This window comes from Bradysia coprophila, unplaced genomic scaffold, assembly GCF_014529535.1.
Source record: "Bradysia coprophila strain Holo2 unplaced genomic scaffold, BU_Bcop_v1 contig_94, whole genome shotgun sequence".
Lineage (NCBI taxonomy): Eukaryota > Metazoa > Arthropoda > Insecta > Diptera > Sciaridae > Bradysia > Bradysia coprophila.
This window is the reverse complement of record NW_023504022.1, coordinates 5,116,890-5,143,356: the sequence shown is the minus strand read 5'-3', so window position 1 is coordinate 5,143,356 and position 26,467 is coordinate 5,116,890. Positions and strand designations below refer to the sequence as shown.

The 26,467-nt window shown below is 42.8% G+C and overlaps 2 protein-coding genes across 2 annotated transcripts; one reads left to right on the top strand and one right to left on the bottom strand.

Annotated features, from left to right (window-relative positions):
• Window positions 1-608: 608 nt before the first annotated feature.
• Window positions 609-4,747, bottom strand: LOC119085069 (transcription factor YY2). Its single transcript, XM_037195307.1, has 7 exons — window positions 4,269-4,747; window positions 3,876-4,074; window positions 3,165-3,806; window positions 2,952-3,107; window positions 2,796-2,862; window positions 2,604-2,723; window positions 609-1,041 (listed from the first exon to the last, which is right to left on the bottom strand). Exons 2-7 carry the CDS (start codon window positions 4,072-4,074, stop codon window positions 927-929), a joined length of 1,299 nt encoding a protein of 432 aa, XP_037051202.1. The 5' UTR covers window positions 4,269-4,747; the 3' UTR covers window positions 609-926.
• Window positions 4,748-8,023: 3,276 nt separating this feature from the next.
• LOC119085068 (E3 ubiquitin-protein ligase HUWE1) lies at window positions 8,024-25,406 on the top strand. The gene is made up of 18 exons (XM_037195306.1): window positions 8,024-8,226; window positions 10,222-10,755; window positions 10,821-11,048; window positions 11,121-11,392; window positions 11,514-13,131; window positions 13,210-16,687; window positions 16,758-17,662; window positions 17,726-17,906; window positions 17,972-20,002; window positions 20,069-20,470; window positions 20,536-20,692; window positions 20,755-23,278; window positions 23,340-23,796; window positions 23,871-24,059; window positions 24,120-24,441; window positions 24,511-24,676; window positions 24,747-24,937; window positions 25,282-25,406. The coding sequence occupies exons 2-18, from the start codon at window positions 10,252-10,254 to the stop codon at window positions 25,382-25,384; spliced, it is 13,728 nt and encodes a 4,575-aa protein (XP_037051201.1). The 5' UTR covers window positions 8,024-8,226; window positions 10,222-10,251; the 3' UTR covers window positions 25,385-25,406.
• The last annotated feature ends 1,061 nt before the right edge of the window (window positions 25,407-26,467 follow it).

Sequence of the window (26,467 nt, the reverse complement as noted above, 5' to 3'; positions counted from 1 at the left end):
ATCTTTATTTTGTGAAGCGGTTGCAGTGGAACTACAGACACCAATTGGACCCACGGATGCTCATGTACTCATGGCACCGAGATCTATCCAACGCACTATGCGACCACTTGTGCACAAGAAACAGTGTTGCCCAGTTATATAACCAAAAACAAAGAAAATAAATTAATCGTTCAGAGCCAGACGGTTTCTTCCTTTCGTTCTTCTACTTTCATTCAACTTGTTTATAAAAAACAAAAACGAATTTTCTCTACGTCTAAAATAAAATTGTTTTGTCAAATGATTGAGTTCCTTAATTAAACTAAAGTTAAAATTAAAAATATTTTTTTTTTTCGTTTCTTTTTGGAAATTCCGATTCTAGTTCAGTAAAACTAGAGTGATTGTGATCCTAATGCAAAGAAAAAATCATGTCCATCTCATCGACAATATTATGAAGACGAGAGACCAAAGTTATCAATTGTAACAACAACAACAAAAAAGTGGGAGAACAGAGTGACACATTATGTTCACACATTCACATAGGCATTTAAATATATTTAGTTATCTAACCGCGAGGGTTTCGATTTGAGATTACAGTTATTATTCGCACACAATTTCAATGAAAATTGGAATTTTGGCTTTTTCTTTATTTTACAAAAAAAATTATTTTGCTTTTTTTTTAGATAAGAGAAAAACATTCAGCCGTACAATTAGTGAATCCAATCGATAAAAAAAATACGAGAGTGTGTACACCGAAGGGTACGTTGGGAAGGGAGTGATGGATTTGGGTGCATTCTTTTGTTAGCTTTCGAGATGTTTTTCTCTTGGTAAAATAAAATCATAATATTTTTCACCTTTTCTCACAATGTTTCTCGTGTTACTCTTTCATTTTTCTTCGTTTCTCTGTGTTTTCCAAGGACCTTAGTTATATAGTGGTTCGGATGTTCCATTCAATCTGTGTACACGATGTATTGGGAATTGTTGTCTATTTCACTCATTTCTACTTTGACGAAATTTTGATTGGCTAGTTGCATTTGGTTACGATTGTTGCCAACTGTGTTTCGCCTGCGACAAAAAAGAAAGAAAATTTTCATTAAAAAAAAAAACCGAAGTTCAACGGAAAACTGTTTGCTTCACAAATTCAACTACATCACAGTACTTCAAATGTTTAGAAATACGTGGTGACAACAGGCATATACGGTGTATCGAAAAAAGACAATTGTAGTCAGCGAGGGGAAGGAAGGGAACGACATAAAGAACTGTCTCAATATTTCTACATTCCACGCTGTTGCGGGATGCAAGCTTTCGGTTGTGAAAATCCGATTTCGAATCCATTGATCTAGAGAAAATAAATTTAAAAGTTTGCTGTGCAGAGTGATCGAGTCTTTGCGAAAAGAAAGGTTCTTCTCAAAAACAGCTTACGGAAATTGGACGCATTTCCCATTGGACTTTATTATGTGTTCCTAGAACGTTATTCAACCTTAGAAGCCAAAACCACTTTCAAACCATTCCTCGACGCTTCTGTGACTAGTGGGAGACGATCAAAAACCGAAAACATTCACTTTTTAGACTGAAATTTCTCCAGATACACGAAACGTACAAGGTCTTGTGGGGTGTCATTAGAAAGGTAATTTCACGCACTTTTAGGGAAAATATGTTCTTTGAGGGGGTTTGGAAGCATCTACGATGAAATATGAGCACTATACCACTCCCATCATAGATGAGTCTAATCCTCTATGAAACCCTATTTACTTCCAAAGTACATGCAAATACCCTTCTATCGCCACCTCGCACGACCATGTACGTTTCGGGTTCCCTGGAGAAATTTCAGTCTGAAAAGTGAATGTTTTCGGTTTTTGATCACCTCCAACTAGTAACAGACGCGTCAAGGAATTTTTTGAAAGTGATGCTGACTAGGGTTTGAATACCTTTCAAGGCACATATGAAAAAGTACAATGGGAAATGCGTCCGATTTCGGTAGACGGTTTCCGAAAATATTCCCTCATATGCGCTGTGTCTTTGACAGACCACCAAAAGAAATGAGAGTCACATGGAGAAGGTGGTAGTGCTACTGGCCTGCTACTCTCACTCGTGATATAGTTTCGTTTTGTTTGTATCTCACGTTTAAACGTGTAACGGGCTCAGCATCGACACCAAGAAACAAATTCCTTGTATTACAAGTGTGCAGCGGCACACTACTTCAAATGTAAGGAAATACATTGTGTCCAGCGAAGGGAAGGAAGGGAATCGTCTCAATACTTTTAAATTCAACAATGATGCGGGATGGACGCTTTCGGTTGTGAAAATCCGATTCCAAATCCATTGCTCTGGAGAAAATAAACTTGAAAGTTGGCTGTGTAGAACAATCGGTTCGTTGTGAATATTAAATGTGTCTTTGTCGGACCACCAAGAAATGAAAGTGTCCTATGGATATGAAGCGTAAAGGTGACCTAGTACTCTGACTCGTATTCATCTGTTTCGTGTTTTTGTTTCCCATTTAAATGACTAACGGACTCAACACCGACGCCAAGATTCGAATTCGTAAGTTCAGAATGCTCACATGACTTCGGAAACGAGTCTTCATTCCCCCTAACCCGACGATGCCACAACCTCAACAACATACTCACTTGGCTTTGGCATGTGTTAAAATGTGTGATTTCAGATTTGTAGATTGAGCGAACTTTTTGTTGCAACCATCAAATGGACAGACGTATGGCCGATCTCCTGTGTGTATCCGAACGTGTGTGCTACAAAAAAAAAGTCGAAATTTTTCGTTGAATTATCACCGGCTGTTCAATGTACAATGGTGCAAAGCTTACCGTAAATTGAAGTCCAACGAGAATCGTTTCCCACATCCGTCGAAGGTACATTGAAATGGTTTCTCGCCTAAAGAATTTGACAAATTAGTAGAGCGTTCGGAGGTGTGTTGAACAAATATGAGTAATTGGACGGCGTTTGTGTGGAACACACTTTACCTGTATGGACCAGTTGATGTCGCTTCAATTTTGAACTTTCTACAAAGGCCTTTCCACATTCGGCACAAACGTGTACCCGTGGACCGTGTGTGTGTAAATGTTTTCTCATGGCTGAATTGTCACGGAACATTTTGTGACAATCGGTGTGCGGACAAGCTGTAAAACGAAATGCATTAGAAACGTCTGATCGATCGAATCATTGAACATCCGTACCTATGGTTCTATCGTGGGATTCAATGCCTGAAACGGCACCGCTGACATTGGCACTTTGTGTACTCACTGTACTACCAATATTACTACTAGCACTATTGACAGGTGATAACGGCACAACTCCACTAAAACCGGGACTCTGTTTCTTCTGACGAATTTTATGGCCTGGCCGAGCGAATTCCGACAATTGCTTCGGATCGGACAAATCTAATCCAGGCACACAATCCGGCGTAATTTTCTTCCCAGTCATGTACTCGGTGTAGTCGGGATCGGGTTCCGGATTTGAGCCATCTTCTTCGTCCGAAGCGCCGGACGCCCACATCGTTACGCTGAATTCGCCTTCCATTGTTTTGATTTGCACCTGTTTCTGTTCCCAGCGACGCGGCTTATTCAACGGTTCAATGCCGGCCATTGTGATGATATCGTCCGGATTACCCGTTCGAACTCGTCCAACGATTCGCTGCTTTTGTATTGCGGCCTTTCGCTTACGGTTCGATGGACCCGGCGACGAAGATTCGATGAAAATTTCATTGCCCAATGACGAGACATCACCGTAAACACACAACGGATCACCCGATGCGTCGACTATTTCTTCCTGAAGGTCAGCTTCGGTGTGCAAAATAACTTCGTCTGAAAATTGGTAATCTGGAAAAATGGGAAAACATTTGCGTTAGTTGCGGCGATGCGATGCTTGACGGTTGTTCGGAGTCGTACCGTCATCTATGCTCTGCATTAGTAGTCCTTGAGAGTCTTCTGTTTCGCATGTTACTTCTTCGTATTGATCGTCGCCAATGCCACCGACTTCATACTGATCGTATGAGACGCCCATATCGTTGAAATGTTCCGAGTCGACCACTTCAACAATACTGGAATCGGATATTTCCACCTCGCACATCACGTCCGAATGGGACATCTGTTGGATGACAAAAATTATTTATCGAATGAGTCACGATGCGGTGCTATCGGATCGGTGGAGGTGCAGAAATTGGATTAGAAACTGAAATTACGTTGCCGTTTTGTGACAGTAGCGCATACAAAAACAATCGCTTCGCGGACATTAACTCGATTAATCATAACCACCTAACGACGTCGTGTAGCTTCACATACCTTTAATTTGATGTTATAAACAACCGCAGCTCAATATCCGAATTAGATGGATCAGCGAAATGACGCCAATACTCTTTTTATACAAATAACACCGTTGCCGATCGAGATCACTTAATATCACACAATGGATGCATCAAAATATACACCAGCAAAACAACCTTCTGCCGCACAAAATCGGCAAAATTCAATCAAAATTTTCCAGCCGAAGCACGCTACCGTTTACACATAAGACTTACGAAACAAATGCTTTGCTTCGTCCTGAAACAATTCTTTTTGGAAACGGTTATTGTTACACTGAACTAATGAATTGAAAATCTGTACATCTTTGTTGTTCAAAAGTTCAAAAATTAACGCGAAATGTTTATAAAATATGTCTGCCAATAAAATATGGCGTCACAAAACCGTCTTGTACAGTTTTAATTTCAAGATGGCAGATGAAAATGGCGTGCATCTGTCAGTGATGAATGCGAGTTTGTGTATGAATGAAATCGGAATGGAATCGTTGGACATTCGGCGGTGCACGATCACTGTTCAGAGTGTCAAAAAATTTCTGTGTGTCATTGCTGTCATCATTTTGTAGGAAATGTACTACGTGCACTATTTGACACATAGGACTAGACCCGTACGTCGGTCGATTTGGTTTTTCGGCGATGAGTTTGTCGGCGGCAGTTGTAGGTTTTAATTGCATTTCAATCTGTATTAGGTCAAACGTCCGTTGGCCTGTAGAAGTGCCACAATTCTTATCAGTTATTCATTCTTTGCGCTTTACTTTTTGGTGAATTAACGTCACTCTGGTAAATATCAATGAAATGTCATAGCAGGGAAATTATTTCAGATAAAAATAGAGTGCTACCGGCGCTAACATAAGTAAAATTACGACGAAATGTACTAGAAATCTAACAGAATACACAAAAATCTATTACATTTGTGCTTTAGTTTCCCTGTAGTTTTCAAATAAACAAAAAAACTTTAAAAAGTTAGGAGGAAAGAAAGCTTCAAAATTTGAATGTGGGCATTTATGTTCCGTTTTGAAGTTCATCTGTAGGAGTTGATTTGAACAAACTTAGTAGATAATACCAATGAAAGTATACTCTATAGGTATGGTCTAATGTCAAAATTTGTATGGAGTGGAGGAAAATCATTGAGAGGTGAGTTTGTTCATATGAAATCGCTATTTCCTCCGGTTTGTATGGACAGTAGAGATGTGCGGGCCGCCCGAAATTCACCTACCCGACCCGGCCCAGCCCGGCCCGACCGGGCTTGGGTCCGGGTTTCAAAAATTAGTCGGGCTGGCCCGACTTTGTTCGTCTTTAAAAAAAAATGTGAAAACTTAAACAAAAATTTAAAGAAAAATTGCAATACAGGCCGAGTGTAAGCTTACTTTTAATTGTTCGATAGATTTGTGAGACTACATTATTATAACGATAGGTAACCGAACGATTTCCACATGTTAGGCGCGCCAATTTTAGGATTTTCACTCAGTAAAAAAAATACGGGCCGAGTCGGGCCGGGCCGGGCTTTACTACGAAATTCTCGGGTCGGGTCGGGCTCGGGCATTAAAAATTAGTCTGGGCCGGGCTGGGTCGGGTTTTGAAAATAGGTCGGCCCGCACATCTCTAATGGACAGACCATACCTGGTTACTTTCATTGGAAAATGAAAATGTGAAACAAAAAGGCCGTCGTTTTATTAACTTCATTTTTGACTTTGATTTCTGATAATTTGGAATACATATCAAGAAAGCAAGAAGAAATGTGAAAAAAACGAATTCAATTTCCTATTTTTTGTTTTTCGCGCAGAACATTTGTATAAGGATCCTCCTTTTTGTTCTTAATTATTGAATAAATTGAAATTGAATTCACACTTTAACCGATTTTTTTGTTTATTTTATTCTCTGCGGTGTGTCGGTGATCGGTAACATCATATTTAGCTTGTTTTTCTGTGATGGTCGGCGCACAGGTTTAATATATGCAGAGATGGGACAGCGCCATCTATGAATCAATTGTCCGTTTCTATTACTATACTTCCACTATTTTGTTCTAGTTTACTTTGGAAAGCACGCATTCCGTGCGGCGTTGGCTTATGTCATCATATTCATGATTTTGAATTTTTGTATGAACATTCAAAGTGAATTTATTCTCTTATTTGAAATGAATTAAATAATCGACAGCCTTTGACCCAATTTCGCCTCAATCATTCTGAATTCACTCACAAAAATAAGTCGAGGAATTTTTCTAGTGCATGGATCGTTTTGTCAAGTGTGAGTTGCCACCGTTTCCGTTGATTTATATACACACGTTGTCAAAAATGCATTGAGATGTTTCGCTTGACCTTCACAGATTTACGCGGCGTACATCTGTTAGAATTTAAAATTGACGACAAACAGTCACAATACTGACAGATTTTCATTGTAAGGATCCAAAAGATGTGGTTATGGTTCAAGGTGGCCCACAATTGTTTTCGGATTAACATAAATCGTTTTTACAAACTTATAATACTTTCGCGAAGCATAATGTTAGGAAAGGAATAGCAGAAAGTAGATGAGCTTTCTGTCATTTTTTTTCGCTTCAACATTCAAAAAGGTGGCCTCACAGTCATCCGTTTTCATTCCGTTTTGCCTCAGTGCATGTGACAGTTGTCATTTCAAACAATTATATGAAATGCCAACTGTCATGTACACGGAGGCAAAACGGAATGAAAACGGATGACTGTAAATTCGGCCTAAGGATCTAAACCATCTAGACTAAATAGATATAGACTGATAACAGGTGGATGTAGACTGGTAAGGCGTAGACGTAGACTGGTAATAAGTAGACGTAGACTGGTAATACGTAGACGTAGACTGGTGGTAATATGTAGACGTAGACTGGTAATAAATAGACGTAGACTGGTAATACGTAGACGTAACACTGAAGCTAAAGTAAACCGATATTACGTATACATAACTAACACAAAATACGATCGATCGAACGTCAAACAAAATTTGAAATATAATCCATACGAACCAACGTTTGTGCCGATTTTCGAGTACTACAAATTTATGGTACTCACTTACCCTATTACACATTTCGTATTTGCTTCAGCGCTAGAACAAAAATTTTGTATGAAGGGCCAGTCTATTATCAGCGAAAAATTTTATGGAGAAGGAGGTGAAAATTAATGGAGGCTCAATTCACTTAAATTGATTAAGATTGCCGACCCGTGATATGTACTTGTCTTTCATTTTGCCATTAAGTTTCACTCGAGAGGTGGCGCTAGTGTAACTCTATGCATTTTGCGACTAGCCAAGTATACCTCCAGCCGGTGAAATGAAATTTTGACTCAAAATGAATGGGCCATCTTTCAAAAAGTTCAGCTCGAGTGGAAATTCGTATCGACTGTTATGATCAGAGCGGAGAACCACAGACTAGTTAGTTATAACTTGCCTTGGGGTACTTGTCAAAATATTGCTTTCTCTTTCAACATGTTACGTTGAGAGCGAGAGGAGAGAGGACCGATGCCAGTTTATTACAAGGTTCTGAACCTTGGTTTATTATAAGTTGCCTTGGGGTACTTGTCAACTGGCAGCATATACTTGACCTATCCTACACTTTTTTCTATAATTGAAATTAAATTTAGATATTTTGAGAGACAATCCCGCTTGTCTTTCATTTAAGTACATATATGTTCATTACGACCAACTTCACGTCAATGTCATTCATGTCACCACCGTCACCACCACATAAATAAAAATGATGGTTCATTCAGTATCATTTTTTGTGTATTCATCGAGCAAGTCCAATCGTGATTAACTGTGCGAACATAACTAAGGAAAATCAAGTGTTGTATTTTTTAGATTTTGTTCGCAATTAAAGCGAAATTGTTATACGGAATATTGAAAAAAATCATTAATAATCGGATGTGAATCCATCGCGGTTTAGTTATTGTGCTTTACATCAAAGTCATGCGTTATTTACGAAGGTAATTTTTGTGGTTTTCCTATAAGTCGGTGAAATTTCTGTCGGCCATGTTGGGGTTTTGTTTTTTTTTTTTTGTCATGACTTAGTTATTGTGAGCGTTCGGATTTTGTGAAGATGCATTTTAGTGGAATTATTGCCATTCATCTCGCATCCTACGTCGAACTCGAACAGTTGATGTTGTCAGCGTTGGTAATGTGCTCTAAATGAATGATTTTGTGCTCTCAGAAATTACGTTTTAGGGTTATGCTGAATCGCAATTCATTGTCAAACATTGTTTTAGACTGTGTTCGAAATGTAAACGGAGAAACGACTAGAACAAAAAAATTATTGAACTTGATTCGATATGCAAAACATTTCCGTTGTTTCTGTCGCGTAATCAATCGACCGAAACGGTCGTATTTTGGAAATAACCAGTCCGAGACCTGGAAGGAAACAACAATGTCCGAAATTTCTCTTTGTCTAATCAATAAATTCTGTTGACGGAGCATCATTTTCACTGTTGGAACTCCCTACGATAACAAAGAAGGGACCTCTTAACTTATCAAAAAAAAAGGCATTGACACCGTACCACAGGAACTTCGAACAAATTTTGTTGCTCTTGCCTAGATTTTTGTACCAGCCCTGTTCGAATGTCGTTCAAACGACCCGTATTTTTAATTTAGGCAACATCGACTTCTGTAACATCGACTAAAATACTTCAATTGACAATTAGGCAATTGCCGCAAGTCTGTGGTATTGCATGGTATCTGAATGGTATTTTATGACCATGTCTATGTTGAAGTGTTCACGGGTGTCACTTTACCATAAAAATTGTCGTAAAATACCATCGATTTAGGAATTGCCGAAGACAATTAAAAGTTAAGAGAAAATCGTTGTTGCCGAAAACTATAAACATTAACGAACTATATGAAAAAGGGCATCTATTTCTTTAATTAAATTAATAAAAATTTGATATTATTTTTTAAAAAAACCTCGGAACGAACCGAACAATTCGTATGATCTGGAATTTCCAATTGTATCACAGAAATCGGTTAAATTTGCATTTAAAATGTTTGTCGATTTATTTGACTGGATCTGCGTTGGGTAATCAAAATTCCAGATCATAAGAATTGTTCGGCTCGTTCCAAGTTTTTTTTTACAATAAGAATCAGATTTTAATTAAATTAATTGGAGAACTAGACGCAAATGCGACTTTAATTCGCCACCCACCGGTTCAAAAAATATTTCGGTACATGTTGTGGTATTGTCGGTAATGAACTCATTCAGAAAATTAAAAAACGATTCGATGTTTTTGAACGACATTCAACAGGGCTGGTACAAAAATCAAAAATGTTCTAAGCGGCGACAATAAAAATTGTTCTAAGTTACACCCCTGTGCAATCGCATTAAACCTTCATTGCTACGAGATCTAAAAAGCATCGATATGTAGCACATTTTAGACGCAGTCAGCATTTTTTTATCTGGTCATTTTGTTTGACCGTTCGAGTTTGAGTTATTTTTAAGTAGAGCGCGTAACTAGCGGCTGTGATGGAATTCTGAATTTTTATATAAAATTCAAAAGTCCCGCAACGACCATAACGGTTAGGACAGGACCATTTAGGACAGAAGTGAATCCTTATTTCTCTAGAATTGATCAGTTGATTTTACTTAACGAAAGCGCCTAATAGACCGATGACCTGACTTGAAACGATCGAATGATTTATAACTTTTAATTTCAATCAAAAACTCAATAATCACAATCCAAAAACTGAAACACTTTCCAAAACTTTCATATTGCAACGATCTTCCACTACCTTCTCTATCATCTCCTGCTTTATTTCACTTTTAATTTCAATCAAAAACTCTGCAAAATAATCACAATCCAAAAACTGAAACACTTTCCAAAACGTTCATATTGCAACGCTCTTCCACTACCTTCTCTATCATCTCCTGCTTTTGAACAGCTAAGTGCACAGAGGCAGTGTCAAACATTGATTTCGTTCCTCTTATTTTGCAGTCGCTGTAACTACTACAATTGCACACAACAATGAAAGTCGATCAAAGTCGACTGAAAAAGGGCACCTCCGAGGTGCCCCCCGAATGCCAACAATTAATTGACAAATTACGAACCTGTTCATCATACGAACTACTGTGCGAACTATCGAAAATCGAAACATGGACATACGGCAAATCGGAACTGTATCACTGGATCGATGTGCTAGACATATTCGACGGTATAATGGAAGATGCGTGCAAAATATGCGACGGCTTGGATTGGTGTTTGGCGTGCGATCAACGTTTCAACCGGAACAAGATCAATTTGCTGCTGAGCGTTCTCAATTTCACCACATTACTCATCGAACATTCGTTTTCGCGTCACCTGTACAGTTCCGTTGATCATCTAACCACACTGTTATCATCGTCAAACATGGAGATCGTACTGAGCGTACTGAATTTGCTCTACATGTTCTCCAAGCGCAGTAATTTCATACCACGGCTAAACAGCAACAAAAGGAATGCGTTGCTTTCAAGACTGACTTACATAGCTGAGGTATGTAGCTTCACTGACGCTCGATCCAATCGAACCGTCAACTAATTTCTTCTTTATTTGAACAGAGTTGGGGCGGAAAAGAACGCGGCTACGGATTAGCTGATTGCTGCAATGAAAACATGAATTTGCCGAAATCGTCGTCGACATTCTACTACGAATACTACGACAGTGAAGGAGTCTTGAAGTGGATCAATCCAGAGTTATTGGTCAAATACAGTAACCATAAAGGTCCGGGCGAGATCGCATACTTGATGTGCAGTCGAATTCATGTCACCCTGGATGAACATCAAAAGGTAAGCGATCAAGTAACACGAGACCGAGAGAGTCCGTTCACTGACACTCAACTCAATTGTTCATTCTGACAGATGCTGATTTTCACCCGAATTCGTCTTGCCTTGTCGTTCCACAAGTATCATCAACGCTTGCAGTTTGTGCTCGCACGCTTGCAAGCATTGTCCGTTCTGGTGTACTCCAATTCGCTGCAGGAGAACGTTCACAATTTACTCTATCCCGGATTCCTAGAGGAACTGGTCGAATTGCTGGAGATGAAGCAACCGGATTTGATGGAGATTCGAGCGGCTGCACTGCGTACGCTAACATCGATTATACATCTAGATAGGAACCCACACTTCCCGAAGTAAGTTCCTCATTTTCATCAACCTAATGTCGGGTCGTCTCGGCATACTTCAGAGCCAATGCGTTTCCCAGTTGCAAGTGTTTCGCGCTGCTAACACTTCCCCCTTTAATTTTGTTCACAGAAAACCTGGTACTCGACTCAATATGATCATTGACGTGACTGGTGCCTCCTCATATCATGGATTTTTACCGACGCTCGTTCGTACGTGCATTCAATATCTCACCACAGCCGATGTCGAGGAATCGAACAGTTTGTTTCCGCTACCATTGGCAACGGCACTCTTCAGCTTTCTGTATCATCTGGCCAGCTATGATTCCGGTGGCGAGGCACTGGTTGCTTGCGGTATGATGGAAAGCCTTCTGTGCATCATTAACTGGCCCGGCAGTGAACTGGAGCACATAACGTTCGTTACCAGAGCCGTGCGTGTAATTGATTTGATAACCAACATTGAGATGCAATCGTTTCAAAACCATGGTGGACTGGACAGTTTCATTCGACGCCTAGACATGGAAGTGAATATTTGTCGCAAAGAGCAACCGTTCGAAATTAAGCCCCAATTGGACCGACCGAGTACATCCGGCGATGCGGATGTCGACGATGCTGACGAGGAAATGTCATTTGAAGAGACTGAAGATCCAGAAGCCACTTCTCAATCGAGTGGCGCTGGTGGTAAATCGGTCAAACCGGAATTGGGCAGTGTAAATGCGGCCGATTTGACAAAGACGTGTCTTCCGCAACGGGCCGCTCTGCTAAAATCGAAATTGAATTTTCTAAAAAAGGCGATTCAAGACTCTGCCTTCTCCGAAAGCATTCGTCACGTCATGGAAGGAACATTACCATCGTCCCTTCGACACATCATCAGCAATGCTGAGTACTACGGACCATCGTTATTTTTGCTGGCTACCGACGTTGTCACAGTGTACGTGTTCCAGGAGCCAAGCCTATTATTCTCGCTACAAGATAATGGCCTAACCGACGTTGTTCTGCAAGCGCTATTACGAAAAGACGTACCAGCAACCAGAGAAGTACTCGGCTCACTGCCGAATGTATTTAGTGCGTTGTGTCTGAACGCACGTGGTCTGGCTGCCTTTGCCAAATATTGCCCATTCGACAAATTGTTCCAAGTTCTCCTGTCACCGGTATATTTGCCCGCGATGCGTCGTCGCCGTTCATCCGATCCAATGGGTGACACTGCTTCGAATTTGGGAAATGCAATGGACGAATTGATGCGGCATCAACCGAGTCTGAAAACGGAAGCCACCAAAGCGATAATCCGTCTGCTCCAGGAACTGGTGAAACTGGGAACCGATCCGAAGTACATCTGCTGGCGTGCCCAAGGCAAAAATGAAACGTCACCGACGGCAAGCAATTCTCGAATGCCGGGGACCGAGTCAGCTGGAAACGATGGTGGCAGTAGCGATGAGGAAGATGATGACGAAGAGTCCACATCGTCGCACCACAATCAACAGCGTGATGTCAACACGAAACAAGAGTCGAGTGCAAGCAGTGTTGAGGCCAATGAACGGACACCAATTCCACTCATCGACTACATTTTGAATGTCATGAAATTTGTCGACGCAATTCTCAGCAATAATTCCACCGACGACCATTGCCGTGAATTCGTACTGCAGGGTGGACTCAAACCTTTGCTACAAATATTGTCTCTACCGAATTTACCCGTGGACTGTCCAATTACAGCATCAGCACAGGCTGTCGCAGCTGTTTGTAAATCGATTCTGGTAAGTGACGAAATTTCATCTTCTTCCGGAGGAGACCTTTCCGTGACTGACGAAATTTTTGTTTTTTTTTTTTTTCAGAATTTGGCCCACGAACCCCAAGTATTGCAAGTCGGACTAGAACAGCTTGCTCACATGGTCGATCAGTTGCGGCCGCTGCAATCGCACTGGAACAAATCGCGTGGAAGTGTTTTGCTCCGTGAATTGGCCAATTGTCCGAACATTGACGGTGCCTTTTCGAATGCTGCGTACACGCCCCTTTTACATGGTATGAGTGCAGTTCACGGATACGTCGTTATGCTGGTCCATGTCTGCCGCACTGGACAGAACGAGATCCGAAATTTGTCGATCCAGAAATGGGGACAGGACAATCAGTTTGGCTTGAAATTACTCTACAAACTGGTGCAACTCTACACGGCCTTGGTGTGGGAGAGCACGTTGTTGTTGGCCTTGTGCACCGACGATATAATACCAGAAGGTTGTGATTTCGGTCGGGAAGACATGGACAAGTTGACAAATGTCATTTTTGATGTGTCACCCGAACATGACAGTGATATTGAAGAAATAATGGACGAGAACAGCATGGACATTGACAAGGAGATGAGACCGTTCAATTTGGTTGAGTCCATGATACGGAAGAAACGGATTGTGGCGACGGAAAGTCAATTGAAATACATCAAATCGCTGCTGGGCGCGTCGTCACGATTGGGCCGTGCTCTAGCCGAATTGTTTGGATTGCTGGTGAAACTCTGTGTATCAACTCCGCGTCGGCCGCAAAATGTTCCAACAAATTACATGAGTTTGGCGTCCAAGGACATTGCCCGAGTTTTGAGCTACATTCTCGTGGATGGTCTATCACACGACCAACTACCATCATCGCCGATTTCGAAGCTGAAGCAAACGTTTCTCATTTGTTCCATCGGTTTCACCAGTCCGATGCTGTTCGACGAGAAACGATACGCGTACCATCTAATCTTGCACAAGTTTGTCCAAGAGGGTGGACTGAACGCTTTCTTCGAAATGTTCAATTTTGCACTCAATTCCAATCTGGACAAACATTACGAGACAATTGACGCGTTCCCCGAAGGTACCGGCGAATTCCTAGACGCTTGGTTGATGCTGCTGGAGAAAATGGTCAATCCGAAGGCGATACTCGAATCACCACACGTCATCACATTGAAATCGTCAAGCCGGGCCAAGGAGGAATTCGATGCCATCAACTATTTGATAAACGTGCATCGCAAAGCTTTTCTGGCAGTGACCAAAATCTGGAAAATAAAACCCATTTCCACGTACGGCCAACGAATGACGGAATCGATGTTGACGATTTTGAAACACATTTTCAAGGGCGAGAAAACGATCAGCGCCAAATATCTACAAAAACAGACCGCATCCAATGTGAACGTTGAGAAACCATCATCAAGTACAACTACACCGCCAACAACAGCTACATTAACACCATCAAGTAATGCCGCTGCAACGGAAGCAATGTCTCCACTTCGATCAGTGAATCGCGATCATTTACAGCAATTGATGGACATGGGATTTTCGTACGAAGATTGCCGTGAAGCTCTGTACTTTAGTACATCCGTGGAACAGGCTACCGAATATTTACTGGCTCATGCTCATGCTCCTGGAGAATTTGCGTCGAATACATCAACGCCCAATACACCGTCAGCTCCGTCAACGTCAGCTGCTATGAATTCGTTGTTAAGCAGCTCCTCGATAAGCCTAGATTCGGACGAAGAAGAAATGCTGCAACTCACCACACCTCGAATCAATGTCTTCAAGAAAGTTCGCCGAGGCATGGCCAAAACAGTGGTTCACCTACCAAACGATCCACCGTTGTGTAGTCGAATGCTGACACGATTCAGCGACGAAGCAGTTCAAACGTGTCTCTTCTTAATCGATCAAGTACCGGACACTGTGCTCAAAGGAACCGAACTTCTAGTCATCCTATTCCGTCGGAATTCAGTGCAATGGAGAACAGCAATGCTAACGGATATCGTTAAGACATTAGTCGATGGGGCCAGCAAAATACGTAAAATGATCAGAGAAGTCGAGCCGAGTAACATCAATATGGACGAATTGTTCTACGGTGAAATGGCCTCGCAATTCAACGTGCGTCTGCACATATTCAGCCTATTCTTAGATGGACAATACACCGACCTACGCATACCGGCTATTGTCATCCTAACCGAATACAAATTGGTGCACGAGCTGGTCCAGTTGCTGTTCGAAATCGAACGAATCTTAGCTCAATGTGATATAAAGGCTAGTGGATCGCCGAAATGGCTCGCACAGATGATTCTATTGATCGATCTTTTCGAGAAAGTTGCACTGTACACGCAACGCAAAGCCGAAATGCACGCAGTCACGTCCCGAGTTTGGAAATGGTACGAAGTGGCGACGGGCAAATGGAATGCCTACACGGTGCAAAACAACAAGATAATTAACGATGCGTACTGGGCCGGTGAATCGTCGGTACGATTGAACGTTGGTCGCAATCGGTACACGATCAATTTCAATTGTATGTCACAAGTGAACGAGGAAAGTGGCAATCACCGTCCAGTGATACTAGCACTGCTGAAATCGCAGCCAAAGAAAGTGTCCGATTCACTGTTCACCTTCCCCGGTCCCGAAACTGATGAATGTATCGGAGCGCCTACGGTTCGATTTGAGCCGGAAATGGGTGTGGAAATCGGCGAAAATGGAGAAATCGTAAAATCGGTCAAAGACGCGCAGCCACCGGATTGGAATCATCGCATTAACGGTTTGGAAGACTTCGATACCACCGAAGTAGTGTACACGTGCGTTCGACTCATGTCGCCCAACAATTTGGTGGACCGTGATTCGTTACACGCTCTCATGCGTTTCTGCGTCCGCTTAACAACGAAATACGAAAATGCAGAAATGTTCGCTCGAGCCGGAGGTGTTAAGTTGCTGCTGGAAATGAAACAGACCTGTGGCTACATTGGATTCTCCACATTGGCCAATTTGTTGATTCGTCATACGTTGGAAGAGCCTCAGACATTGAAATCGGCAATGGAAAAAGTCATAGCCGCACGTACGGTACAAAACATACCACCAGGCTACCGCGAACTAGTTTTCATGTTACGTCGCATGAGCTCTGCCGTGTCACGGGATCCATCGTTATTCCGTCAAGTAGCTGAATCAATGTTACGCATCGACCGTACAGCGTTCCATCACAGCGGTCTCAGCGAAGACAACCGACTGATTATGAAATCAATTGTACCAAACGATTCGTCACAACAGACGCCTACGAATGTTGACGATACCACATCGAAGCAGGTCATTCACGATTTATTGGAGGCGCTGGTTGTTATCACGCCAAGTGAGTCAACAACCACGAATACCAAAGAGGCGCGATCAAGTCATCATCACCATCAATCGCATCAAGAGCAACATACACATCAACATCTTCCTTTCCACTTGACAACTCAAGTAGAGCCGGACAATCATTTCCAGCATCGTCGTCCGTTCGCTGAGGAAGATGATAACCAGCAAAATCTTCAAGTCGCAGCTGGATCTAGTTCAGGTAAGCATCGAAATTTCCACTGACGTAGTTGCGGTCATAGACTAACGACAATTTATCGATTTTGCTTTAGATGCCGCTGCTTCCAGTTCGGTAAACCAACAAATCAAAGACGGTAAATGCACATGGAACATTACCTGCACCAAAGGCGACAACGACAAACCACTGTTGCCCAAATCAACTATTCTGAAAGCACTTGCCGAAGCGGTTCGTTCGTTCCCTGCCGTTGGTGTTATCATTGCCGAATTCATCTACAAACCGAATCCGAACACAATGGTTAAGGTCAACGGACAAACGGCCTTGGCTTTTATACTCGACAAACTGCTTCCACCTTCCGATGCGAATCCAGATCGTGACTGTAACTCGGCAGCTCGAATGCTCATCGCTTCAATGTCATCCGCCACCGATTCTAACCTAACACAGTTTCACGTTGTCAACGAAGTGAAATTGGCAATAAAACGTGCCTTGGCCTGGCCAGAAATTGCCGAAAAACATCAACAGCTCCAACTGCTCACCGGCTTAATACCGACAATGATCGAAAATTGTCCACCTGACAATCCGTCACTGTTGAAAATCCATCAGTATCAGCCACGACGCAACGACATTTTCCACATCATGGTCAACAAGGGATTGATCGCAGATCTGTCGAAAATCACACAGAGTCTGGATCTGTCCTCAACGCACACAATTAGTACGATCAATGCAGTTTTGAAGCCTTTGGAAACATTGTTACGTATGGCGAATCAACCGGGTCCAGCAGCTGCGGTTCCCAAAAAGAGTCTTTGTTCCGTCCATCGATCTCCGGCCACACTAACTACGGACGCCGAAAATGTGAGTCCGGTGCTACATGAATTTATGACAGAGCGACAAGGTCAAGAAACGGAAGAAGGTGAACAACAACAAGATGGATCGAACGCCGAAGAAACGTTTGCCAGTCGCAGTGGACAGTTACGAAGTGGCTTGGAGGCTCGCATTCAGGTGAGTTCAGGCGGAGTTTGTCTTTGTGTGGGCAGACTATCAATGCAACTGCTTTGTTTACAGGCCATCGGCAGAATGGAAGATCTATTAGATCACTTCCTCGAACGGGAACAGACTGATTCCAGCTTCACTGAGAACGAGCTTAATGGCAATTTTGCTATGAATGAACCATTGGAAATGAGCAGCGATTCAGACGATTCGGATGACTCAAATGCCACCGAAATAGAAGAGGGAGAAGTTGAAGGTAATAAACCTGCGAATTTTTCCACATTTTTGTTGTCAGATCTAAATGTTCCAATTTCGATGTAGTGGAAGAGAACGAAGACGAAGCTGACGATCGAAGTGAATTGGACGTAGATGAAGAGACACGTCAATTTATTGAAATCTACGACATGCACGGCCGTCGAATGTCTCCAAGCATACCGGAATTGGACCGAGACAACGAAGATATTCTTATGATTCAATATTCGGGCAGCGAAAACGGTGCTGGTGATGGAAATGCTAATCATGGCGATGTCACCGGTGAAAATAGTAGTGGCGATGCAGAAACGACTGACGATGGAATATCTGGTATTGCTGCAGCTGCGAATGAAGTGGTTGCTGCTGCCGTACGAACGTCCAGAGGCAATGGCGAAGGAAGTAGTGGTGAAAATTCGAACAATCCGAATCGATTCATTCTTCATGCCAATTTCATTCAAAATCGATCGTCGTCTTCGCGTGGACAAGTCAATGCAGGAGATGGATCGGCTTTTGCAAACGGCGGTGAAGGAAGCTCTAGCAGCATTGGCATGGGAAGTTCCACAACTGCTGCATCTGCTGCCACATCAATGGCGACACGGTTACAGGCGATCACGAGTCATCGGTCGCATTTAGGCACCTCCAGCCAATCTCAACAACCACAAACGCTTGCAATGAGAGCTCGTCGTACAACTCGTCGTGGTCGAGGCTATCATTACATCAATTTGAATACTCGGAGCTCCAATCCCCCTGTGATACTACAACGTTTGCTCGGTCCTGGTGCACAAAATATTGGTCGTGGCAGCGTAGCCGGAATCGGAAGTGTTAGTTTAGCAACTGGCAGCAATGGAATCAATTCGAATTCGAATGGCATTAATCAGGTTAACGCTGGATCGTCCACGTTTCGCGATGCCACACGAGTGGTCGTCGTGGACAATGGCTTCGGAATATTCACGAACAATGAAGAAGGCGGTTCAATCGATTTGGTGGACCAAGCTGGATTTTTATTCGGTCGCAGTCTGGCAGCTACATTGAACAATACCCCATCGGCGTTACACTGGTGGTTGGAAGAGGCCAAGGTGTTGGGACTGGAATCGCAGTCTGATGTGTGCTTAACAGTGTGCAATAGTTTGATACCAGACCTGGAAGCTCAACGTTCGCTAGAATTATCTCAGATGCGTAACGGAAAGCGAAAGAAGCGACAAGTTGACCAAAAATCAAGTCAAGCCAAGAAACACCATCACGAGGAACAGTTCAGCGCAAATGAACGGTTAGAGGTTCAACAGGAAGAAAGTGTTCTGTCAAATTATGGTGCGGAAGGAACCAATTTGAATGCGTCCACTCAGATTGAAGTGCATGCAACGGATTTAGAAGAAGGTGATGTCGCAGCGAATCGAGTGCAAGATGAAGTTGTGGATAATGACTCAGATAGCATGAGCAGCGGTCAAGCGTCGATACTTTTATCGGTTGGCATAATTCCGTCGCCACGTCCTGAACAGGATGCTACAATGAACGTTGTGCCAGCAGCACGAGACGACTGTGAGAGCGAAACTGAAGTTCGATCCCAATCCCAAATGTCTCAAAGCAGTTCGTTGACAATGTCATCCTCACCAATCAGTCCAAATGAAGGAACATCTGATTCAGTGGCAGACCAACAACCTGATGCTTCAAACATTGCTTCGGGTAGCGGTACTTCTACGGATGCAACAAAAGATAAGGAGAGTGCCACTTCGGACGACGATGAGTCGCCTAAAAACAACGAAGCGTCTTTGACTCGAGATGAACGTCAGGCCAACACATCAACAAGAAACATTCAAGATGGAAAAGTCTGTGATCCCGATTCTTCATCGAATGCGAGTGAAGAAGATAATGCCGTTGTGTCGACGAAAATCGATGATCCGGAAAATCGTCCGAGCAAATCCGTGGATGCAAATGTTTCCATTAATGTTGACGATTCCGATGATGATTGCTGTGTAGTCGAGACTGGATCAGCTGCAGTATCCAATGCAAGTAATCAAGGCGGACCATCGAATGAGTTAACGATATCAACCACATCGAGTGCTCAATCTACAGAACCACTTCCTAGACCACCAGGACTTAACGGTAACCTCTCAACGAAATATTCTTGTTTCAGCACACGTTTCACTGACATTTTTCCTTGTAATGTAGGTCCAGTAATATTCGGTCCATTTGATGCAACAACACCATATTCCATTCCATGGCCAAACACACATCAACCATTCCAAACGTCTTTGGGACCATTTGGGCCCTACGGCCCATATCCACTACGCGAAGCAACTCCCGCTCGAAATGCAGAAAGCACAACCACCACAGTGACTGCTGTCTCACAAGGGGTGACAGATCAAAGTCTACCATCAACGAATACAGTCGCCGATCAGTCACAGAGTCCACCAGTAGAAAGTCGATTGGTTGCGGAAAGTTTGAGCGAAGCCGTTCCTATTGACATTGAAGAAGAAGATAACGAAGACGAAGACTATGAGGACGTTGCCGACGAGCAAGATGAAGACGAGAATGAAGAGGAAAATGATGCCAACGATGAGGAAGACGAAGGTAACTCGAATCGCGTTCATTACCCGTTCCTTGGGCTTACCATCTAACTAAAAATGTGATTACAGACGCTGCAGTTTCCAATCCACCTACAACCGAAACAACAGCAGCAACAGCAGATTCAGCTTTCGATGCTGTTCCGGAAATTCCAGACGGAGTGGATCCTTCATTTTTAGCAGCGCTACCACAAGAAATGAGGGAAGAGGTTCTTGCTGAACACATTCGGTAAGTCAAAATCGCGCAAAAATGTTTCCATTCATTTGAACTCCCAAATGTTGTTTCCGTAGCCAACAACGAGTTCGTCAACGTGCCCAACAAAATGCAATAGAAAGCGAACATGCTTCCGTTTCCGAAGTGAACCCCGAATTTTTAGCTGCTCTACCGCCAAATATCCAAGAAGAAGTTCTGGCTCAACAACGAATGGAACAGAGACGACAAGCAGCTGCCGCAACTAACCCCGAAGATCCCGTTGATCCAGCCGAGTTCTTCCAGAACTTGCAGCCGTCGTTACGTCAACAGATTTTGGCCGACATGGAAGATTCTCAAATATCCGTTCTGCCTCCTGAACTAGCAGCTGAGGCACAGAATCTTCGTCGTGAATTGGAAAGCCGAACCCGAGCAAACATGCAACCGCAAAGTCAAATTGGCAATGTCCAAAGTTATCCGTCTGTGTTGCGTTACCGCAGCCGCTTACCGGAGCCAATATTCACGTCGCACAATCTTCAACCGATGCGATTCAGTAATTGGGGCTGTGCAAACAGTTCGGATAATGGTCCGTCACTGATGACTATGATGGAGAGACAAGGTCGACGTCTATTGGATCACGAATCGTTGGCGTCGTTGCTGATATTGATGTTCTTGGACGAACAGAAATTCAATTCGAATCGCTTGCAGCGCGTAATACGGAATCTGTGCTATCATGTACCTACAAGGGACTGGATTATCAACGCATTACTTTCCATTATCGAGAGAAGCAACGAATCTACCGAAAATCCAACCAGTCAGGACATTTTACACGTTGCAAGTCGTCCGCTGTGGTTGAACATTCGCTTAGACGCAGCATTGGGGGCACGTAACAATGTGTTCATCATAAAACGGGATCGTGAGACAATCTCGGACATGGATGGTGGCAACTACGAAATTACCATTCACGTTCAGGCAGCGCAAATCATTTGTCGTCATGCATTGGACTTGCTCATTTTGTTGTCGAAAAGTTTTCCGGTCAATTTCTTGCCGAGAAAATCGTCGAATACTGCGAAAGCGACTGAACAGATGGAAACGTCGTCCAAGGCTGGACCGTCGTCATCAACAAACGCAAGTTCCACCTCTCAAGCGGCGGGACCTTCTTCGTCACGGACAGAAACTCTACGATTGTCTAAGAGGAAGTCGACAGATTTTTGGAATATTCTCATGCACTTGGAATCGACGGCGCAACAGAGAAAGTTCAATCCTGGAAACTGTCCGAAAATGAGCGAACAGCGCGAATCTGTCGAGCCTGAATCAACATCATTCAGTGACTCACCGTTCGGTCAATTGGTGTCCATGTTGTCCTTTAGCATCGTTAAAAAGAGCAGCCAACTAACCGATAAACTATTAAGACTGCTGTCGTTCATATCGGTCGGTCTGCCGGAGAATAAGGATTCTTCCAGTACTGAAAATGCAACAACAAATTCGAGAGCAGGTGATTCTGCAAGACAAGCAAGCGATTCGAAACAGAGCGAAACATCGCTCCAACAAACTGAGGAACAGATTTCAGAATACGACGAAATCGACGAAAGTATTCTGCCAGAGTCGGAAACGCATCTGCGCTTAGCTATTGATGTGCTGACATCGAAATCATGTTCGGAGGAAGGTCTCGAAGATGCCACACTGTTGCTACTAAATCTCAGTCAGTGTTCCAATCGAACCAGAACATTGATCATTGAACTACTAATCAGCGGAGCCACATATTTGGCGAAGATTGTGAAACAACAGATCAAAGACCTGATGAACGATCTGCAACTTCTGAACAGAACAAACAAAGTGCATGCAGTTGCTCAGACACTATTGTCCAGTTCGATTCAAGAGCCCGATCTGGATGCATCCGCCAAATCTCTGACTGCAAAGGGAAGCTCCGGTCCATCAACAGCTGCCAAAGGTATTTTACAGGATCGTTTTACCAAAGAAACGGTTGTGATAACATCACCAAACAAACAAAAGACGACCTGCGAGTTGCAACTTCCGTCAATGGTGCCGCTGATCTCAAAGACATCAAGTCAATCATTCTTCCTGCGTACGTTGAAAGTGATTATTCAAATACGTGAGGCCGTTCGTGAGGCATTGGACAAGGAAAGTGCAACCGTACCAGCTAGTGGAACAACAAATGCTGGCAATAATACCGGCCGGGCTACATCATCAACATCATCGACTGCGGCAACAGTTGCCAAAGCAACCCATAGACCAAAAATTGTGTTAAGTCCTGGGGAACTTTCTTCCTTGAGTGACATTCTTCAGTTGGACGAACTGTGGGATACACTCAGTACGTGTCTTATTGAACTTGAAGCGACGGCTGATCACCATGCCGTTTTGATTTTACAACCGGCTGTTGAGGCATTCTTCTTGGTACACGCAACACAACAATCAAAGTCGGCAACAGCAACAACAACCAATGCGGCTGCCCCAACTTCGGAAGCTCCACCAATAGTGCCACAACCGTTCTCATCAGCGAACAGTGATGCAACACCTTCCACACCAGAGATTCCGATTGCTCCGCCAGAAACATCGAGTGAATCTGCAGCAGATCAACCAATGGTTGTCGCAGAAACGACACAGGTAATTTGTAAAAAAAGCTGACGACAAAAGCAGCAATATTTCAAGTCTTCCTCAATTACAGACAACTCCATCAACGTCACAACAAGAAGAACCGACTGTCACATCCGAGAACAATGAAGCCGACAATGCAGCCACACTGGAAGCATGTCAAGCTGCATTACGAGCTGCGGGTCGTAGTTCATCTTCGCAAGCATCAGCTGCTACCTTAACGCCAGACCAATTGAAATTCTTGCAATTCGCTGAGAAGCATCGAACCGTTTTGAATCAAATCTTGCGACAATCAACCACTCATCTGTCAGATGGACCGTTTGCTGTGCTAGTTGATCATACGAGAATATTGGATTTCGATGTGAAACGTCGCTATTTCCGCACCGAACTGGATCGAATGGACGAGGGCATTCGACGTGAAGAATTAGCCGTTCATGTGCATCGTGTGACCGTGTTTGAGGACTCGTTCCGCGAAATGTATCGTCGCAATTCCGAAGACTGGAAGAACCGATTCTACATCGTTTTCGAAGGTGAGTCTCATACAGCGCTCAGTTGGTTGCGTGAACATTTTGCTAACGATCCCTTTCCTTTCGGCTTGTTACAGATGAAGAAGGTCAAGACGCTGGTGGTCTGTTGCGTGAATGGTATGTGATAATATCCCGAGAAATCTTCAATCCCATGTACGCATTGTTCACGGTATCGCCGGGTGATCGAGTCACATACATGATCAATCCATCTAGTCATGCCAATCCGAACCACTTGCTCTACTTCCAATTTGTGGGTCGAGTGATCGGTTAGTATAATTTCGCACGTTGCTTTAGCCGATACTAACCTTAACGCTCCTCCGTTTCAGCCAAGGCAATTTATGACAACAAATTGCTCGAATCGTACTTCACGCGTTCGTTCTACAAACACATCTTGGGAATCGAAGTGAACACACAGGACATGGAGAGCGAAGACTACGAATTCTACAAAGGTCTCGTCTTTTTGATGGAAAATCATGTGTCGGCGCTGGGATACGAACAGACATTCAGCTTGGAAGTACAGGAATTTGGCGTCACCGAAGTGCGTGATTTGATACCGAACGGCCGTAACATTGTTGTGACGGAGGAGAATAAGTTCGGCTACATACATTTGGTGTGCCAACTGAAGATGAGCGGATCCATCAAGCAACAGTAAGCTCGAAACGTTAACTCTGACAATAAGACGTGCAACAGCACTAACCCAATAACTCTATCGAACAGGTTGAACGCATTTTTGGAAGGCTTCTACGACATCATACCCAAGAGACTTATTTCGATATTTAACGAACAGGAACTTGAGCTGCTGATCTCCGGTCTGCCGAATGTAGATATTGAAGATCTAAAGGCCAACACCGAGTACCACAAATATCAAGCCAATTCAATCCAGGTGAGTCACTCAATTCACTCAGGGCCTCGACGGCAATTCTAATTTCAAAACCGTTTTTCCGTTGTTGCAGATCCAATGGTTCTGGCGTGCTCTACGGAGTTTCGATCAGGCTGATCGCGCCAAATTTTTGCAGTTCGTGACCGGTACGTCAAAAGTGCCGTTACAGGGATTCGGTGCATTGGAAGGTATGAATGGCACGCAGAAATTCCAGATTCATCGTGATGATCGTTCAACGGAACGGTTACCATCGGCGCATACTTGGTGAGTTTTTCCAAAAATTTTCTCGTTACGCTTTGTAGGGTGGGTGGTGGGCGATGTATTGCTTCATTTTGTTTAAGAAACGTGTCATCTGTGGGATGGGAGATTTCGTCTTGAAGAAGTCAGGGTGGTGATTTAAGTTAACCTTTCATGGTCGGCCAGCAGTTAGTTGATTTGATCTAAGTATTTTCGACAGATAAACATTTTTGCTTTGACGTGTTCTCGTTTAGCTTTATGTGAGCGACGTAAGCTCGACATTTTGTCGATATCAGATGATGCAGCCGTCCTTAAACGAAAATTAGTTTTGCAAAATCGACCGAAATTTGAAATTTCTTTTTCTTTTGCAGCTTTAATCAATTGGATCTCCCCGTATACAAGACATATGACAAGCTACGATCCAGTCTGCTGAAAGCCATTCACGAATGTTCGGAAGGCTTTGGATTCGCCTAAAAATTGTAATTGTGAAATGAAAGAAAAACCAACAAAATAAAGAAAGAAAATTGCAGAAACAGAATCACTAAAATACTCTATAGCCAACGATAACTAAAAGTTGATTTTGGGTGTTTTGTTAAACAGTTTGTTTTTTACCATTATCATGATTCGGTTCGGAATTTCTTTTCTTTTCTTTCGTTCTCTGCCTGTGCGCCACCATTATTTGTTACAATACACAAACAAGGAAAAGACATTTCGTTTCGTGAAAGAATATTTTTACGCAGCGCGCGCTCTCGCATTTTATATTTTGTTAAAGAAGAAAATGTGTTGGCAGATTTGCAAGTTAAAATTTGTTATTCTATCGCCACTAATAAAACTTGTATTTGAGATTTAACAATCCAAAAGGAAAAAGGAAGAAGAAGAAAAAAAATAATTTAAATTTATGTAACAATTCATAGGCTAGTGTTGTAAAATAAAAATGAAATAAAAAAAAATTATTACTAAGACATACCGGACACTGTTTCATTTTTGCGGGTCAATACTGGAAGGTCCGCTGAAAACGAGCATAGCCGGATTTACCAATTTGAAATGGAGCAGAGGGTTCCATGAAGCGTATACAAAAAAATCATTTTTTCGTCTTTTCTTGGTAATGAACTTGAATCACGTTGTACCGATACATAAAATGTGTCGACAGAAGCCTTCACCATTTGACTTAGTTGTCCTTTACGGAAATTGATGGTTTCGTAAAACATCCGTCTGGGAAAGCGGAAAGCCAAAACAGATAAACAAAGAAGAAAACTTCCAATTTTGGGTGAAAAGATCTATGAATCGTAGTGATAGCGCAAGGGATATTCTGTGATATTCGGCGACTTCGACGATTCACAAGAATAACAATTTCTTTCCTTCCTAGAAGCTTCACTACCATGCACACATTGCAAGCTACTATATTACCGTAATTCTACCATACAGAGCATGACCAAAAAGTGGCTGTATCTGATGGCAACCCGAAATTTACATACAAGCACTTTATGACTGAAATAGCATTAGTGATGCCACTTGAATCAGTTGCACACATAAATGCAACCGTACGTATAAGTAACA

Bases quoted from the DNA above. Each gene is read 5' to 3' on its own strand.
- LOC119085069 (XM_037195307.1), bottom strand. From the start codon at position 4,074: ATGTCCCATTCGGACGTGATGTGCGAGGTGGAAATATCCGATTCCAGT. The intron at 2,863-2,951 runs GTAAAGTGTGTT...CAAATTCTTTAG, and splicing joins ACATCAACTGGTCCATACAG to GCGAGAAACCATTTCAATGT. The intron at 2,724-2,795 runs GTAAGCTTTGCA...TTTTTTTTGTAG, and splicing joins TCGTTGGACTTCAATTTACG to CACACACGTTCGGATACACA.
- LOC119085068 (XM_037195306.1), top strand. From the start codon at position 10,252: ATGAAAGTCGATCAAAGTCGACTGAAAAAGGGCACCTCCGAGGTGCCC. The intron at 17,663-17,725 runs GTGAGTTCAGGC...CTTTGTTTACAG, and splicing joins GCTTGGAGGCTCGCATTCAG to GCCATCGGCAGAATGGAAGA. The intron at 20,471-20,535 runs GTAACTCGAATC...ATGTGATTACAG, and splicing joins CAACGATGAGGAAGACGAAG to ACGCTGCAGTTTCCAATCCA.